The sequence below is a fragment of the Centruroides sculpturatus genome, unplaced genomic scaffold, assembly GCF_000671375.1.
Source record: "Centruroides sculpturatus isolate CEXI.00-Female unplaced genomic scaffold, Cexi_2.0 scaffold720, whole genome shotgun sequence".
In the NCBI taxonomy this organism is placed as follows: Eukaryota; Metazoa; Arthropoda; class Arachnida; order Scorpiones; family Buthidae; genus Centruroides; species Centruroides sculpturatus.
Genome location: NW_019385122.1, coordinates 371,448 through 390,956, shown reverse-complemented (window position 1 = coordinate 390,956; position 19,509 = coordinate 371,448). Strand labels below are relative to the sequence as shown.

The following is a 19,509-nucleotide window of genomic DNA, read 5'->3' as shown; positions in this document are numbered from 1 at the left end:
TAAAGCTAAGTAATACATTTAAAAAAAATAACTATAGTAAGGAATACACTTAAAAATGCGTTTTGTAGTTGTAAATGTATAAATAATCTTAATAGAATAATAATTGACAAAAATTATTGAAATTACTTATTTTAAATTTACATATAATTATCTTTAGTCTGTGCTCCATAGTTCTGACTTGTGTTTACAAGAAGTACTAATTTAAATTTTTATGTTTCTTTCTGATTGTATAAGATTACTTTAATAAGTCATATGATATATATTTGAAAGTATTAAACTGATCACTTTGTATCAAGAGAGTGCTGCTGCTGCATAAGCATTCCCCTGGATATGACCATCAAATAAGCATAAATGTTAAGATATCAACCACCAATAAAATAATCATCATCAATGGCCTTCTATATGCTTTCAATTTATTAATATATTTTGAAAAATATAGTCCAAATACTCCATACTATACTATTACTCTATTATTGCATAGAAAGTATCCTTACTGTTCCAATGATTATTATAGTAGTTAATATATCACATAAAAATTTCCTAAATTATTAGACTAGACTTGATATACTAACACACATTTCTGGCTATTTTCATTTACATATTCAAACAACAGAATAAACCAAACCATGAATCCTTGAAGACACAAGAAAAAAAATAGAGTCTGTAAAATTGAGGTGTCACACTCAATCATGTTCATTTTTCTTATTATATTTTGGTTAATTCATGTTACATTAAAGTCAATGAGTGTTAAAGCATGAAATAGATTTTAAAATATTTTAGGTACTGAATATGTACTACACAGTATATTAATCTTAACAGCAATAAGTACTGTTGTATCAAGAACAGTTCCATACTTTAGTATTAATATTAGTGATAAAAAAATACTGTCTTGTTTTACTTTTTACACTGATGTTACCAATTTAGGAATTTAATTAGAAACATAAACAGATCCATTACATAAATTAATAAAGAAAACAGTGAAATTAAAAACTTGATCTTTTAAACAATTTAGAAGCTTCTCTCACTTAGTTATTCAAAATAATCATATATTTCAGTTTGAAATAAATGAGTTGTATATTCTTTTGATGGAAAACCAAATATAAAATAAAGCAAGTTTAACTGAAAATTTGCATATACAGTAAAATCTGTCCAAAACAGAAATCTCCCAAATGGGAAAAATTCTTCAAAATAGAACCATTTTATATGCTAAGAAAAACCCCTGTCCAAAACAGAAACCTGCCAAACTGGGAAAAGTGTTTGGTATGATGTGATTCCAGTTTACACAGGTTTACTGTACAGTAATACCCCGAACTTACGTGATAGGTGGGACCGAGCGATAACCGCGTAAGTCTAATTCGCGTAAGTCTGGGTATAATTTTGCAAGTCGGATGTATGTAAGCTAATAAATGTTCTCGTTAATCTTATATTGTCTTTTGATTCGTTCACGGTTACAAGAAATCACCACATAAAGTCTCTCAAGTCTCTGTAGATATAAACACAGAAATAAATAACACAAAATAAATTGTAACTATGTGTCAATTCTGCACGACACGTCTGAACATATAAGCTGAACAATAGTGTGGGGGGGAGTGAGTAATCAAGGGTTGCGTGATGCTCAAAAGACGAATCGACGAGATTTGAAAATCGCGTAACTCCGGGNAACTATAATTAAAACTCAAATATCACGTTATATTTTATATAATCAGGTTTGAATCGCTATATTTTTTACTGTTTTGATATTTGGACTAACGTTATATAAAGTGCTAGAGAAGCACTTTATCGCTGCAAAAACAGGAAAACGATGGACACTATGTACAGTTTTTTGGAATTTTGTTTGTACATTACTGGGTGAAGGTAAAATTCTTTAATTATGGTATAACTCAAACTCTGAGTTTTATAAAGAAAAAGTGTTTCTAATTCAATTTAGGATTGAGTCTAAATAAAGTGAAAAGATTTGCGTCCAGATTCATGATAGGAATTTGGTTATTGTCCATTCTTGTTTTGGTATCCGGTTACAGGGGGCGTTAATGTCTTTTATGACATATCCTTTAACTAAGTCTTTTCCAAGAGATATTCAGGAACTTGCTGATTTTGTCCGCAACGGTGAGTACTCATGCGAGACATATAAGGAATTTCTTCCGTGGAAAGAGATGACGATAAGTGTTTTCAATTTAAAGATTTATACTTCCTATATAAAATGATTACCTTCTCAGTGGTTGTTTTTTTTAATTTTAGGATTTGTTCATTATAACGATTGTGTTTTCTATTAATATAATTATTAATTCTAAGAAAAGGATATATGACCTAAAGCCATTTCTTTTCTTTGAATTTCCAGATATTTTATAAATTCAGAAATTTACATCACACTTATTTTCTTCATTTTTTAATAAATGAATCATAAATGTCTAAGAAATTATCAAACTGTAAAATGATGTAATTTAATGTTTTAACCATCTTAGCTCACATCATGGCAGTGAGTGAGTGAGTGAGTGAGTGAGTGAGTGAGTGAGTGTGTGTGTGTGTGTGTGTATACACGTACACACAGACACTCTTTCACTCATATTGCTATAAAAATTAGTGCACCAAGGAGATGTCATATCACTGCAAAACTTGGCATACAGGTAAATTTCAAGCAGATATGGAAATGATTAGAGTTATAGCATGATGGCTCATTGCATAATGCCAGCAGAGGGCATTACAGTGTATCCCCTTAACCTACAAAAAAAGCACACAAAGGCATCCTGTCTGTAGTTTACCTGTTGCACAGGAACACTATCACTAGCGATGCCTTTACCTCACAATCAAATACCATATGAACAACTAACTGACTTTGAGGGGGGAAGGATCATTGGATTGAGAGAAGGCTGATGGTTATCTCACCAAATAGCCTACAACCTTGGCTGTTCTGCCAACATGAGGTGATGTTGGGACCAGTGGATGAGAAAGAGCTCACACACACACACACACACAGCACCCAGATTCAGGATGCCCTCAGACAACCTATAAATGAGAAGACAGTCTGGCCTCTGACAAGCACACATACAACTGACTGTATCATTGTCCACCTTCTGGGCACAGGTAAAGCCATCATTAACAGGCCTATGTCTGTCCATATCATTTTGAGGTGCCTGGGTGAGGAATATTTGGTGTTGCTGCGGCCATTACATGTGCTATCATTGATATCACCCATTGTCACCTTCATTTGGAATGGTGTTGCTCCTGAAAGAATTGGACCACAACAGAATGGAACCTGGTTGTCTACAGTGACAAATACATATTCAGTTTGGGCAGATGACAACTATGTATCTAGAGGCCCTATGGTGAATGCCTCAATCTTGCCTATGCTTTAGAGCATCACCTTACCCCAATGCTTGACGACACATGGCAAGAGTGTCACAGGTCTGCCTCTATCACATCGCCACACTTTCCTGGCATGCCTGGTCCCCTGATTTTGTCACCAATGAAACATGTCTGGGATCACCCAGGATACCAAATTGGACAGTTTAGGAGTTTGGCCAAACTAGACGACCACTTGCAGCAACTGTGGCATACAGGTGCCATATGCCACGGTCACTGTGTGGCACCTGTATGCCTCAATGCCTGCCCAAATCACATCATGTATTCATGGTAGACATGGCTCAACAGGGTACTATAACCTCCTTTCATTTGTAGTTTTTCCTGAAATAAATGATTCTTTTGCTTTCAGTTTGTAATCACTTACTTATATCACCATTACACTCACACATGTACAATTTTGTTCAATTTCGACAACTTTTTCTTGGTGTGCTAACTTTGCCAATTTTAATTGCTAATTTTTATACCAATAAGGTTATATATAAATTATTATATTTTATCATTTTTATAATATGATTACTCTCATGTTTTATATATAAATATAAATATATACAGTAGAACCTCTAATATCCGGACCTCCATTATCCGGATTTTCTATTATCCGGATTGTTCAAAATGAACAAAAATTTTATGAATTTGCTGATTTTCACTTGGCAAATTACGATACTGTTTATGTACGTGATGGAATGCATAACTTTTTTGTTTCAACGTCGTCTCACCCAACACAGTGGTCGTAAACTCTTAAATATATTTGCGTCGTAATAAAAATATAACTTGACATACGTATTAATAAATAATTTATTTTCAAATTACATCATTTCTATGACCAAGGGCAGCGTAAGGCATGGGCAACGTGGGCCACCGCCTATGCCTCGCGGTCCAAAGGGCCTCGCACCTTGAAGGTTTATGCATTACTTAAAAGCCACGAACGCGACGAAAAAATTTTACTCATCATAAAACGATAAAGTTTGTCAANGCTACTCAAATATTTTACGTTTTTGATACTAAATTAACATCTGAAGTATAATTTTTTATTGTTTTTATATTTTTCAATATATTTATTTTGTTTGTACAAAATAAAAAAATAATTTTTAACGATACAATAGTCTTCGTTAGGCTTAACATCAACGAAAATTCAACGCGAAGCGACACACAATGGAGAGAAATTTCAACATGGGATAAATTAATATATTTTTTTGTACGTGATTCGTTATCTGAAAAATAAGTTATCCGAACCACCCCAGTCCCCAATTGATTCGGATAAATGACGCTCTACTGTATTAAAATACATACATTTATAGTAAATGTTAATATAATCATCATAAATCCTAGAGAATGAAATATGAAAACATCTGTGACTGTGTTGTCGTCTTATTTAGCGGTCTTTAAGAGCTCAATATTGGAATTTTCCAGGTTAGTTCCAATATCTACTGTTTGGTGTCATTGTCAGTGCCACTCGATATTGATAAATTTAACATAAATTAGTTTATTTTCTACTATCACAATATAATTTTAATGACTATTTGTTATTTAACCATGCAAAATCATCTTATTTTATAATGTCTTAGAGCAAACCATATTCACAAATAGAGTCTGTGATGTACTGTAAACATCACCAAATTGTAACATGTATATTTACAAGTATGTACATACATGTATTCGTAAATTTAGATTACTTTTTTTCTGTACTATATTAAAAACTAAAATTTGTTTGTTTGTAAGCTTAAAATAGATTCTAATTAACCATATATTATTAAAACAGCATTTATAAATAAAATACAGAACTAGGAATGGTAATTTGTGGTTTAGCCTAGTGACAAGTAAATTCAACTTAAATCAAAAAACTACTTAAGTTGCCTCTCCTGGAACAAATTACTGATGTAAGGCAAGATATACCTGTATATAAAATATGATAATATTACAATAAAATGCAATGACAGAAATAGATTAAATATTGATATAAGAGTTGTAACAGTAAAATTTCTAATTTTAAAATTTGCCTAGATCAGTGTTTCTTAATGTTTTTAGTGATTGGCATACACTCTTTAATCTCAAACTAAGGTCTTGTACCCTCTTAAAAATTGTGTTCCAAATTTTTTTTTCATTATAAAATCCAAATGATTTCAAGATGACAAAGACAGAGAGGGTAATAGTGAGGATTCTGGACATCACCATAGTTCTTCCAGTTTATTATGGGCTCTTTATATAGCATAAGACAGCTTTAAATTTTATATTACACACCTAAAATTAAAAAACCTATCATTACCACTTGCACTTCAGGTTAAGAAACACTGGCTTAGACAATTTTGCAATCAGACAGCTTATCATTATCATTCTGATAAATAAAAATACAAGAAACAATTCATTACAATTTCTTAATTACAGAATTAGATTGAAAAATATAATGTATTACTTCTACATCAAATTTATGACAGACTATGTAACATCTACTTGATAAGTTTCTTCCTATTCTGATAAATTGTTTCATTTTTTCAATTTAATCATCATTTGTTTCCTCTATTCCTAAAATGTCTGTGATAATTAATATTAAATGAAGTATACTTGTTAATGCAAATATAAATAATATATGGATATTTAATATAAGCAAACAGTGACTGATGAGACAATACAAATGTACTTGTCTGTAAAAAAAATTTCATAATATTCAGAGTATAACATTACAACTACTCCACTTACATAAACCAAATTTAAGATTATATAGCGTTCCTACTAGCACTGTAGTTCAGCAAATTGTTTGACTTTAATCAAATTGGGTTTTAAATAGATATTATTATAAGTCATATTTTGTTAATGAATAAAATAAAGACATTTCTTGAAAATTAAAAAAAGTAAAATAAAATTAGTTTATAATATATGTAAGCCACTTATTTATCTTCTATGTATTGTAAATAAAGGAATAGTACATATTTTAAGTTGGTTTTATGTTTTATTTTCATTTAATCTAATGAAAGAAATTTCAAAAACAGTAAGTAATTCTTCTAAAATATTTCAATACTAAAAAGTAATAATCATAATTATTACATTGATAATTTATTACATTTTCAATATTCTTAAAGCTAATACACAATAAGAACAAAATAATAATAAAAAAATTGCACGATAACTTAATGAAAATGATAGCAAATAACTAATACTAGTACAGGTATTCCCCTAGTTATGAACAGGTTAGGTTCCCAAAGTTTTAAGTTGAAAACTAACCTAGAAAGTACATTTGTATACAGAATAACCACATGTTGTTAGTGTTTGATCCTTCAATGTACTACATCAACAGAATACATTACAATCATTTATCTGCTTGTTACTGCTTAATAGCAGGTATTTCAAACATGGTTTTTCTTTCTGCTTAATGCCCTTAGTTTTATAATATGAAGTTTAGTTTCCTTATAGAGCCACACTTCTTGCATTTATCTCCAGTGTTAGATTTATTATTACATTTTGGATGTATTTTTAAAACACTAATTGCAGTAGTTTATAAAAATTTCAAACAATACAGAAAAACAAAAAACACTATTACTCCAACATCACTAACTTCAATGCTTTCTCATGAACAGCAATGGAATGTCAGAATTTGTGTGAAAATGAAAAATGATGATATGCAATAGAAATAAATCCACATTATTATTGGCTAAAAACTGACTTTAACACCATCCCACAACCAGCAAGAGAACTTCATAATCTGCATGAAATTTAAGTTTTAGACATACAGTCAAATTGTTTATAAGTAGGGGAGCTCCTATATACTAATAAAATAAATAAAAATAGAAGTGAAAGAATGACATAATATTAGCAATTTAATAATAAATCTAATATAAAGATATGAATAAAATTTATTTACAGAAATTCTTTTGATAATCCACTTTGAAAATTCTTTTAGTTACTGGGGCAAGAAGTAACAAACTTTTATTATTTAACAAAGTAACAAATATAATTGTTAAGCACATATTGTTCAGTCATCATCTGTCACTTTATGATCAAATCAGAAATACTGAAGTATCCACAAGTTTATTTATCAGTCATGTACAAACAGAGTACAAACAAATAGTCATAAACTTACTAAATAGAAAACTTAAACATCAATAGTATAGAGAAGGGTTGCCACAACGGAAGTTATATCATCTATCAGAAATGTGCAAGAGCTGAATCCTCTGTTGGAATATTATTTTAAATTATATATACTTAAAATATTGTAATTATCACTATTCCAGGGTTCAAATTAGTGGTTGTTCAGTTTTCTTAGACGACAAAAATTTTATTTGACTACTAAATTTACTTTTGAAATTATTCAACAAGTAACCTGATTTATTTTCTAATTTTTTCTTAACTTTTTGATACTTCTTGCATATTCCATTGCTAAATAGTAAATTTTAAAAAATTAAAAGCTCAAAGGATACCTAAAGAAATCTCTTAAACTAACAAGTTAAAATTTCTCAGTTTTTTCCAATTTTGAAGAAACTAAAAAACTGATTAATTTTAACTTGTTAGTTTAAAAGATATCTTTAAGTATCTTTTGAGCTTTTTAATTAAATTTTTTAAAATTTATAGAATAAACTGATCCCATTGCTTTTATTTATATTTTTATGCTAAATAGGAGTATAGTGTGTGATCAGTTAACAAACAGTTTGGATAACAAACAAATTGGATAATGAACACTTTCGTGAAACATTTTTATGATCAGACAATGAACACATGTTTGGATAACAAGCACTTTACTGAACAAACATAAAAAGAAGCGACTAAAAATAATGAATACCAACTGATTTTCCTTTGTCTTCGGGTAAAAATTCAAAACCTTTCGGAGCGCGGAAGACGTCAACATCGATGCTCAACCCGATACCGATCCGATAGTATCCCTCTGAATTTGAAACTCTCCCTTGTAATTCCAGCTTTTTGTTTACCTTTCTTTCTTAGTTTTCACAAGACTGTCAGACAGGCACTCGTTAAGTTTTGCATCGGGGTTTATTTACGAAAGGTGAAAGTTTAACTTTCCCATCGGATATTTGTTAACGTTTTAATACCAAATTTCGAATTGCATCCAGGCCTTGCATTTAAAATATATTTTGTAGGCTAGTTGATTTCTGTTCTATGAATTTTTCTAAGTACTTTTCTGAACTTTTTATTTTAAAAAAGAAACTGATAATATTATGGAGCCTAAAAAGAGGAGTGTCAAGAACTGTGCTCACCGTAGAAACCAAGTAAGAGAAAATAGCCAAGGTAGAAAGTGGGTGCGAGATGTCTGATGTTGCTAGGCAGTATGGCTCAAACAGGTCTACAATAGGCACAATCTTAGCTATGAAAGGTTTATCAAGAAATCTCAAGCTGCTAATGGAGTAATGAAAATCACATCTGAGAAATAAAGAGCATTTTAGAGCTCATAATAGAACCTGAAACTGATCTGACGACAGAAGAACTCTATGGATGTCAGAACAACAATCATCGAAGTGGCATCCAAACCAGAATAAGGTTGTTGGGGGAAGTAATTAATTGTATTGTAATCGACCCCAACAACCTTATTCTGGTTTGGATGCCACTTTGCCCCCAACGGATCTCTACAATTACAATAATAGAACCTGAAACTGATCTGACGACAGAAGAACTCTATGGATGTCAGAACAACAATCATCCAAGTGGCATCCAAACCAGAATAAGGTTGTTGGGGGAAGTAATTAATTGTATTGTAATCGACCCCAACAACCTTATTCTGGTTTGGATGCCACTTTGCCCCCAACGGATCTCTACAATTACAATAATAGAACCTGAAACTGATCTGACGACAGAAGAACTCTATGGATGTCAGAACAACAATCATCCAAGTGGCATCCAAACCAGAATAAGGTTGTTGGGGTCGGAAGTAATTAATTGTATTGTAATTGTAGAGATCCCCAACGGATCTCTACAATTACAATACAATTAATTACTTCCGAAAAATCCTGAAGAAAAGAGAAAAAGCAATCAATATTGGACAGATTCTTTAACTCCCACAAACAAAAAAAACATGACTAATAAAATTGCAAGACTGCATATACAGTAGAGCATTGATTATCAGACTCAATTGAAGACTCAGGTTGGTCGGATAACTGAAAAATCGGATAACCAAAAAGAAGGAAAAAAATCCATTATTAGTATAGTATATTAGGATATTAGTATATCCCATGTAATTAGTTTCTTAGTATATCGCTATTAACCAACTTTGCATTAAATTTTCATCGATGTTTAGCCTAAAAAATTTTTTTTTTAAATAATAATCGTCGCTATTGTATCGTTAAAAATTATTTTTAAATTATTTTATTGCTCACAAAACAAACAACCTCTCATAATTAGAAAATTAAGTCTCATTTAAATATTGGCCTCCCTTCAATGGTCGAGCCGTTGATGCCAGCTAAAACACGCAAAAATTTAACAAAAATAATATTAAAGTAGCCAAGATATAGCCAAATATTGTAATGCCACATCACTAGCGGACATTTGAAATTTGCCGACTAGAATGGTCGGTTAACCGATGTGACGGTTAATCAGAGGGCCGGATAATCGATGCTCTACTGTATATGTATTTTTACTATTACATATAAATAAAATATGTAGTAAAAAAGTATGTATTTTTTATTTTTTTTGGAGTCTCCAGAATAAATTAATCAAATTCCCATAAAAACCTATGGTAAATCGATAATCGGTTAACGAATAGTCTTGGAACGGATTATGTTCATTAACTGATCACCCACTGTACTTTTTAGTAATAATTAATAACAAACATCCACAAAGCCATCAGACTTCATTATGATGATAAATCTAATATGGATACAGCAAAGAATATGAGAGCAGAAAGCACAAGATAAAAAATATTAAGCACTGTCGATTGGAGGAAAAATATCAATGATGTATGAAGTACATTTGTATGGACTGTGGACTTACACTTTAAAGACTTTCATTTGTTGTTATTACATTGCCTTGTATTTATTATTTTACTCTCTGTTAGTTTTAATTATAATTTGATTAAAACTGAAATAAAATAATTTCTAAAACATGTTTCTAAATTAAAATTTCCATTTTTAAGATTTATATTTTGTAGTATTGAATTAATTTTGTTTTCAGTTTTATACAAAATAAAGTATATAAGAAAAGGCTTATTTCTTCCAGGACCATTAATTTTTCTGGAATAGACAAGACTTTGTTTTATTCACAATCTGGATAAACCAGATTGTGAATAAAACAAAGATTTGTCTATTCCAAATATTTCCTTATCTATTCTAAACAAGTTGTAGTGTATTTTAAATGTAGAAAAATCATAGGCTTCTTAAATAACAGTTTTAATGTTTAAATAACAGATGCTAACACCTGATCACTGAATTCTTTACTTCATTAATAAGCTCAATCATTCCTAGCAATCCACATAACTGGATAATTCTTATAAACAACAGACTAATGTTTCGAGTGTAAAGTTGGTCTTTGTCCAGTTTGTGGTTGAGAAATGTTAAAATTTTTATTTTTATTATTTTTATTTAAATTTTTATTTAAAAATGGATAGATAGAAAAAAAATCACAGTTAATCCTCAAAGGATTTCCTTACCGTGTATAACAGCCTGTTATACACGGTAAGGAAATCCTTTGAGGATTAACTGTGATTTTTTTTTCTATCTATCCATTTTTAAATAAAAATAATTCTTTATACGTTGGGAGATATTTTAATAAGTTTTGTAAATTACTATGTTCGATCCAGCCAGTTATATCCAAGTTTTTTTCGTCTGTTAAGCACATCCTTTGAGGATTTCCTTACTGTGTATACCAGCCTTAGTCTGTTGATATTTAATTTTCAACTGAGGGGGGGAAAGAAAAGGTTCTGTGTGGTGTATTGTTCATTAATCAGCTGTTTATATTTTCATTTTGCTTATATGAAGTATTAAATATTAATACTAAATTTTCTTCAATATCAAATTACTTATTAGTTTTGTGTATCTATTAAAAGGAATTTTAGCATGTAATCTTTAATATGACTTGTAATATTGTAACCAATTACAGCTTTTTTTAAAATGTATCTTTTATCACAGGATTTTTTTAAGTTTTTAAATATAATTTTACTTTGTTAAAAACTTCTTTTGACAAATTTTGAACACATCCCATAGAAATTTGTAGACCTACTCAATGTTCCCAATGTGAGGTCCTGATAGGAATTTGGAATTTAGCGTTTAAATGTTAACAAATATCCAACAGGATAGTTACACTCACACCTATAGAAAATAAAGACAACACAATGTCTCACAACAACAATTGAAACACTGGAATTACAAGTGAAAATTTCAAAGTTTGGAGGAATTCTATCTGATCAGGTTGGGTTTTAGCATCAATGATGACCTCTCCTGCACCCAGAAAGATTTTCAATTGTCAACTGGAGACAAGGGAAGACCAATCAGAAGCGATGAGGAAGATCATAATCCAATTGGAATGCAGAATCAAGAAGAAAAATCCTTTAAAAACTCATGTTTCAAGGACACAAGGTTCTTTCTCTCAAGGACCAAGATCACCACTTCTCTCTCTATAATCCATGTCCTGAGAAATTCCGCAGACCCATCTCATCCTGAAGCCATTCTTTCTACTAAACCATTGTTACTCAAAATAAGTTCCAGCCATCTTAAACATTTAAGTTCCCTTTGTTGTACTTCAGTGGATAGACACTTCAAACAATCCAAACTTCTCACCCAATCCACAATTTCACTAGACAAAAAGAGCCCTGAGATCATCAACCCATAAGACAAATTGCAAAGGATCTGATCGTCAATGACCACAGTGACATTCATACTTTCCCTGGACTCTCTCCAACTGAACAATCAAAGCTGAATTTTTATAGGTGAAATTAACAAAATCTTGTAAGTATTTTTTCCCCTCAATTAAACAAGATCAAAATGTAAAGGAATTTAGTGTCCAAATCACACCCACATAAGAGCTTTCTCAACCCCTCGACCATCCTGACAATCCCACTCAGTCGGCAACCTTACACCAAGTTGGTACCTACTGTAAATAAACACCTCATAGGCTGCCCAAGATGTTCAAAGTTTCATTTAATGTGTAGACCTAATCTATAAAAAGAAGTTTTGTATGGTTTGATTGAAAATTCATCAAAAATTGCTGAAATTAACAAACTATTACGAGTCTGATAAATTTTAACTATACTATCACATTTACAGAAATAAAATGTCATCACTTACTTTTTGATTTCTTTTCTGCATACGCTTTCAAAACCTGTTCTCTAGCTTTAGATGATTTTTCATCTTCCTAGAATTGGTAAAATTATGTTTTACTAAAAAATAAACAAATAACATAGAAAAATTATTTCTGTTTCTAACCAAAAATAATTAAATTTCAACTTAATTTAGTTTAACATCTTTTTAAAATGATAAATTAACTCATACTTCATCTGAACCAAATAAATCAATATCATCATCATCATCATCATCATCAGGTTTTATATTATTTACCTATGGAGAAAAAATTTTCTGATCACATATCTGATTTCAATTGATATAAGAATTAATATGTTTAATAAATAATTCTATATATTTCTAAAATATTCCTATAATTATAGGCATTATTTTAAATTCACCTCAACATTACTTACTGTCTTGTTTATTGGTTTGACAGATTCAGTAACAACTTTATTCTTTCCTTCTAAAACAGCAATTCTAGAATCAAGCTTTTGTATTAATGACTGCAAATCTTGGCACCCTAAGAAAGATACATTTGTTTTTGTCAACTGTTTAATCTTTCTAAAATCAACATTTAATTATAGATATTAGTAATATTCTCAATTATTCCAATCCCTATCAATGTTCTTACATGCTGTTAATGAGTCGTTTTCTTTTTCTAATTTCCGAACTCTATCAGAAAGATCTCCTGATTCACCCAATGATACTACATTAACAGATTCTCCCTATAAAAACAGTAACATTATTAAAATACAGATTTTATTAATAAAATATATATATATCATAGCCACATGCTAAAATTTGCCATTTCAAGAAGGGCAGTAAGACAGCCTTTTCCCCTCACACATATGACTGCTTTGGCCAGACAATAGATAAAGAATGGATCTTCAATGAGACAAGCTGGCTGGGTGGTGAAGATAGAATCCAACTTATTGAGAACTCAACACCCATGAAAAATTCTGTAGGTTGTTTGCCTGGATTTGATCCTGGGTCCTCCAGAGCAGTATGCTGACATCATCTATTTACCAATTTGAATCACCTTAGTCATCTAGCCATCATACTTCCAACAGACTAAACAGAATGAGTCAACAATCAATCAGTGTAGTCTGTTTATAGCAAAGCACAGTGATGCAAACATTAGAAAATAAAATTATGATGCACTGTTGCCAACATTACATTTTTATTGCTTGACTGAGATATTATTTTATTTTGTTTGCAACTGAAATATAAAGTTTGATTATTGGACTGCAAATTAAAATAATTGTGGACCTATAAATTCCCACTGTCGTCTGTCCATTCCTCCTTAATCCCGAGAACAGAGTTACACACATGAAAGTCAAAGACCAGATATAAAAAGCTTAGGGCAGGAGGCCCTGATTAACTAAATACAAACTTCAGATACAATCCAGAAATCACGTTATTTCAATTCAAAATGTTCCCCCTGAAAGGAGTTTGATAGATGACCAAGACAACTCCATTGCTAACATAAAAGTATGATGTATAGGGGCAAACGTTACAGTATTAATTTAAGGTGGTGAGCATATATTTTAAACAGGGCTGTGGAGTCGGAGTCGTGGAGTTTTGGTGTTTTAGCCAGAGTCGGAGTTATCAAAAAATCTGCCGATTCCGACTCCCTTTTACTTACCAACTTGTTATGTATATGAAACGGAGTCGGAGTCGGAGTCAGAGTCAGATGGTAAGGAAAAGTCAGAGTTGGTAGATTTTTACGCAACTCCACAGCCCTGATTTTAAATTAAATTAATTAATGATTAAAAAGTGCAGCCAAAGCATTGTGATGATGTCATGATAAATAATTGCTTTTTCAGTAGTGTATTTATCACATCTGGCATTCATTTTTATTTTTTTTATATTATAAAATATCATAATCTAGTAATGTAGCCATAAAAAATTTTTTAAGACCCAAATTTTGGAACTTTTTCTTTAAATGAAAAATATATAAGTAATTTTAAGTTGCTTCTGTTTATTTCATTATTTGACAGCCATTATTTAAATAACCCTAAATTCAAAGGTATAAAACATATAAACAATAGTTTTTGCTGTTTTATTATATTTACAAAAATAATTAGTTACTAAAGTTGATATAAGCCTATATATTTTAAATGATGTATCATTTTTATCAAATAATTTATATTCAAAAAAGTTACAACATTCGGCTATCTTGTTTTACACCAAGTGCTAATAAACTATTAGACGTCAGGCTATATTAGTGTTACTAATTACTAATTAATTATGAAGATATTTGGCCTAGAGGTAGATGTTAGGTGCTATCTCCTTATAAATTTAATAATAATAATTTAATTAATATTTAATAATTAATTTAGAAGGTTTCTGGAAGAAAAGAATTTGCCCAAAGCAGACTCAAACCTGCAACTCCTGTTTGCTGTGCAGACACATTGCCAGTAATGCTACACAGATATCCATCCAATCTACAGTATTAATAAATTAACTGTTATTAATAGATATAACCATACTTGTTACTCACAATGCCAATTGGGGAGACAACTTCAGCACTCGTGTCCAATAACTCTCTAGCTTTAATTTAAGAATCATGTTTATAATTATTTGACATTACATGAAATGCTTAGATTCATTAGATAAGTGCTGAAATATACAATTGTGCAAACATCTGTAGAAACCAAGCTAGCATTTCAAGAAGTGAGCTGAAAAACTAGACAGATTCTGAAATGAATGTTTATTACAGGATGTGTTAGAACTTCAAGAAATGGCAAATTTCAGCTTGTGGCTACAATATATATAATAATAATAATTAATAAGACCACATTAGGATCAGATTTTTATTTTCAAAATATTTTTTAATCATTACAATCTAATCAAACTTCACAAAAATACAAATTCAAACCAGTTCTTACAAGCAGTAATGAAAATGTGGACAATATGATTTGTGACAAATATTAAATTGTAAATGTTCATATTAACATATAAAAAATTTACCAGATTGTTAAATAATTGCAATACCTATGTAAAACATATAATAGTTAAGACTGTATTATTGAAACAATGAAATTTTTGATTATTTTAATCATTAAAATTAAAAATTTATATATCAACATCAAGTTTATATAAAGCTTGTTGATTAATATTTTTATAAACTCTATTTTAACTTATTACCTTCTGTATACTTTCTGAAGTTACTAAATATTTTTTTAAAATTAGCACATTGAAAACATTATATCTTTAAAATTGCAACTTTATACAAAATAGGCCTAAATTATTTACTTAGCCATGATGTAAATATTTTTTATTTTTCCATGTCTGTAATAGGGGGATTAGATGCTGCCATTTTTTTTCTTGTATCATATTTAGTGTCTTCTTTATCTGTGAATTTTTTTAGAATGTAAATTTGAATTTGGAACATGAAATAGTTTATGGGAGACAAATCAGGGTAATAAGAAATGATTTAGTTTTACACTTCCTGCTCTGTAAAAAATATTCTAAACATATCACTGAAGAATAAGACAACACATTATCATGTAGTAGAAATCCATTCTTTTTTCATCAAAATTTTAAGAATTGTTCATTTCTTAATGTAAATTATTCTTTAGTCATCCGAAGGACTATTTGATGATCAAATATAACATTTAAAAAATATTTTTAGATCTTTTTTAAGTTAAAATCCTTAAAAACATCTACAGCATTTGTCTCTTAAATCCTCACACACAAGTATTGTGAAATCTTGCAAATTACTTAAGCATATACAGGTAACTCCCGTATAACACGGTAGTTACGTTCCAAAAAATTGCCGTGTTATGCAAAACAAAGAACTAGTACAAAAAGGAGGGTTAGGTTCCAAAAATTAAAAAACATGCTACTATATTTTCATAATTAAGATAAATATCTTTATTAAAATTTTCTTAAGTGATACATATTAATATAAACAATGTTTTCTTTGTCATCACTAAAAGCACTATTTACCAAGAGCGTTTTATTTTTGGCAAGTTATCATTATCCTCCCAGCATTTTTCTGCATTATTTTCAGATTCGTGCTTTACCTTTTGCAAAAAGTGTATGTAATTTTAGATTGCTTGCTTCTAGTTAAAAGATCTTTATAATTTTCCTTATATGGTGCTAAGCACTTATGGAATAACGGAAAAACATCTGGCAACACCAGAAGCAGAAGCGTCGAGATCTGGCAAAATTGAAACAATTTTCGCGAAGGACCATGTGTATGGAGACGAGAAAAGAAAATTTACACACTGAAGTACTAATAGTTCACGAAAATAATAATTTTCGTGAACTATTAGTACTTAAGTATGTAAAAATTTATTACATTTCATGTTGTACGAGGGTTTTACCCATTTCTCGAACCGTGTCAGAGTGAATCCGTGCTATAAAAGTACCGTGTTATACGGGGGATAGTACCAATTCTCGAACCGTGTTAGAGCGAATCCGTGCTATAGAAGTGCCGTGTTATACGGGGGTTACCTGTACAAATAAAAATGTATCATTAACTTATATTTATATAATTTATTGTTTTATCAATCACTTGATAAAACAAGCTTCCAAAACTATCTTTCTAAATCCTACATCACCACATTTGACATTTCTCATTGGTAGCACAGAGGATAAATCAGTTTGTTGTCAATAGTGGTTGTACTTATGCACCATTCAGAGGGGTTTACCAAATAACTGAAACAGAGTTGATTGCAGTTGCCTTGTTCAGCTAGAGACACCAATCATGTAAACATAGCTTAAGCAGACTCACAGAGGCAGAAGAAATCAGGAACAAAAGTTTCAAGTTGGCAAAAATGCTTACAAAAATCAACAAAATCCTTCCACAATTCCAATCAAAAAGCAAATGAATTCTTGTCACATCAAAATCTTTTATTTTACAAGGATAAAAGGTAGGCAAAAAGATCTTAATTTGCTCTAAATCAATATACAATACTTCTAGTATACAAAATAATGTGTACTTGTCACTTCTAATCAGGGACATAACTAGACAGGTGCAACAGATTCATAGAATGAAAGGGAAAGGAGGAGATCACTAAAAAATGATATCAAAAAAATAATTATTATTAGGCTTACCAGATGTCCCATTTTGACTGGGATTGTCCCGGCCAGTTTGTCATTTTGTCCCAGTTATTTGTAAAATTTTAAAAGTGCCGAATATACAAGTAGTAAAAATAGTGCAGCCTCGAGTAAAATAGCGATTTGGCAATTACCCCTCTGTTACACTAGCTGTTGCCAATCTAAATATTTCGTATCTAGATCTAAGTACTTTTAACGTTGTCTAGATGTTTTCCCCAAAATTTATAGCATCTGGTCTAATGAATTTAAATATTTTTTCACAGAATTTATAATAGCATGTAGCCTATGAGATCTGGATATTTTATTTCATTTTTTAGATATTTTATTTTTATTAGAGTTGGCAACACGAAACTTATACTGGCACGTCATTGCTGCGCATGTCTTATCTTAGTCGCATTGAAGTTGCTAGTCGAAATTTGCAATTATTTTGTAATGTATGGTACATTAATTAATCCAAAATGCCAAAAAGAAGCTGTGTGTTTACTGATGAGTTAAAAAAAAAAAATACCCGTTTTTAAAAAAGTTTGTAATCATATGGACAAAGTGAAATGTGAACTGTGCTTTTCGGAATTTTCAATAAGTCATGGTGGACATTCAGACATTAAAAATCATGTGAAATGTGCAAAACACAAGGCAAGCCTAGTAACAGCAGAAGGAACTCATCAAATATATTGTCTTATTTTAAAGGTAACGATTTAAACGACAAAGAATTTTTAATAACAGCTAAAGAAGCAATTTTTGCATTTCATGTTGCTATTCACAATCTCAGCTTGTGAATAGTCAGCCGATTGTTCATCTAAATTGATTTTGAAGCTCTTTGAAACAAAGTTTAGATTAGCCAGAACAAAATGTGAAGCTGTCATTGTTAATGTGATTGAGCCACTGTTGTTTCAGCAGCTATGTGAAGATTTAAATAAAGCAAATTTTGTGACGGTATCAATAGATTGTTCCAACAGGAAAGAAATTAAAACTGTGCCAATTGTTGTGCGGTATTTTGTACCAGATTGTGGCGTAAAAGTTAAGTTTCTAGACTTTCAATCAGTTCCCGGTGAAACTGCAGAAATTCTGACAAATCATTTAATGTCAGTTATTAAAACTCATAATATAGCAAAAAAAATTATTGGATTTTGTGGAGATAATTGCAATACTAATTTTGGGGGTGTTAAACGTAGAGAAAAAAACAATATTTACAGTAGATTAGATTAAAGAAGGAACTAGGAAGAAATATTGTTGGCATTGGTTGTGGTGCTCACATCATACACAACTGCCTTCAAAATGTAGTTTGCCTTCAAACTGCAGTTGATGCTGTTTGAAGGCAAACTACCTATTGAAATAGAAGCTTTAGTGGTCAAAATTTATAAATTTATCTACATTTATACTGTTCGAGTCACTCAACTAAAAGAGTTCTGTGAATTTGTAGATGTAGAGTATAAAAAGGTTCTTAAACATGGAAACACCCGTTTTCTTTCGCTACTTCCAGCTATTGACAGAATACTTGAAATCTACGAAGGACTAAAATCTTATTTTATTTCACAAGAACACTGTTCAATGATGATAAAACAGTTTTTTGATAATGACTGTAGTGAAATGTATTTGTGGTTTGTGCAAGGGCAACTCAAATTGTTTAACAAAGCTATCTTGATTATGGAAAGTACAAATGCAAGTGCAACTGATATTGTCAGTGAATTTGGAAAATTAAAAACAAACCTTCAGGAAAGGCATGATAATAAATTTATTCCCCAAGAAGCAAAAAAAACGTTTTAGAATACTAGAAAATAATGGAATTATTAATATCAATACAATCCTACAAGAGTTTACAGCATTTTATGACAGATGTCTTTCTTACATCAAGCTATGGGAAAAAAGTTTTGGT

The 19,509-nt window shown here is 30.5% G+C and overlaps 1 protein-coding gene across 5 annotated transcripts in view; it reads right to left on the bottom strand.

Annotated features, from left to right (window-relative positions):
• The window catches only part of LOC111635076 (elongation factor 1-delta-like), a 62,159-nt gene that overhangs the window by 3,185 nt on the left and 39,465 nt on the right, over positions 1 to 19,509 (bottom strand). For all 5 annotated transcript variants that reach the window (XM_023379924.1, XM_023379927.1, XM_023379925.1 and 2 more), the window contains 4 exons: positions 13,198 to 13,291; positions 12,980 to 13,086; positions 12,774 to 12,839; positions 12,570 to 12,636 (listed from right to left, as the gene is read on the bottom strand). In XM_023379924.1, the coding sequence (XP_023235692.1) occupies positions 12,570 to 12,636; positions 12,774 to 12,839; positions 12,980 to 13,086; positions 13,198 to 13,291 (334 nt within the window). The remainder of the gene's footprint in view (positions 1 to 12,569; positions 12,637 to 12,773; positions 12,840 to 12,979; positions 13,087 to 13,197; positions 13,292 to 19,509) is intronic.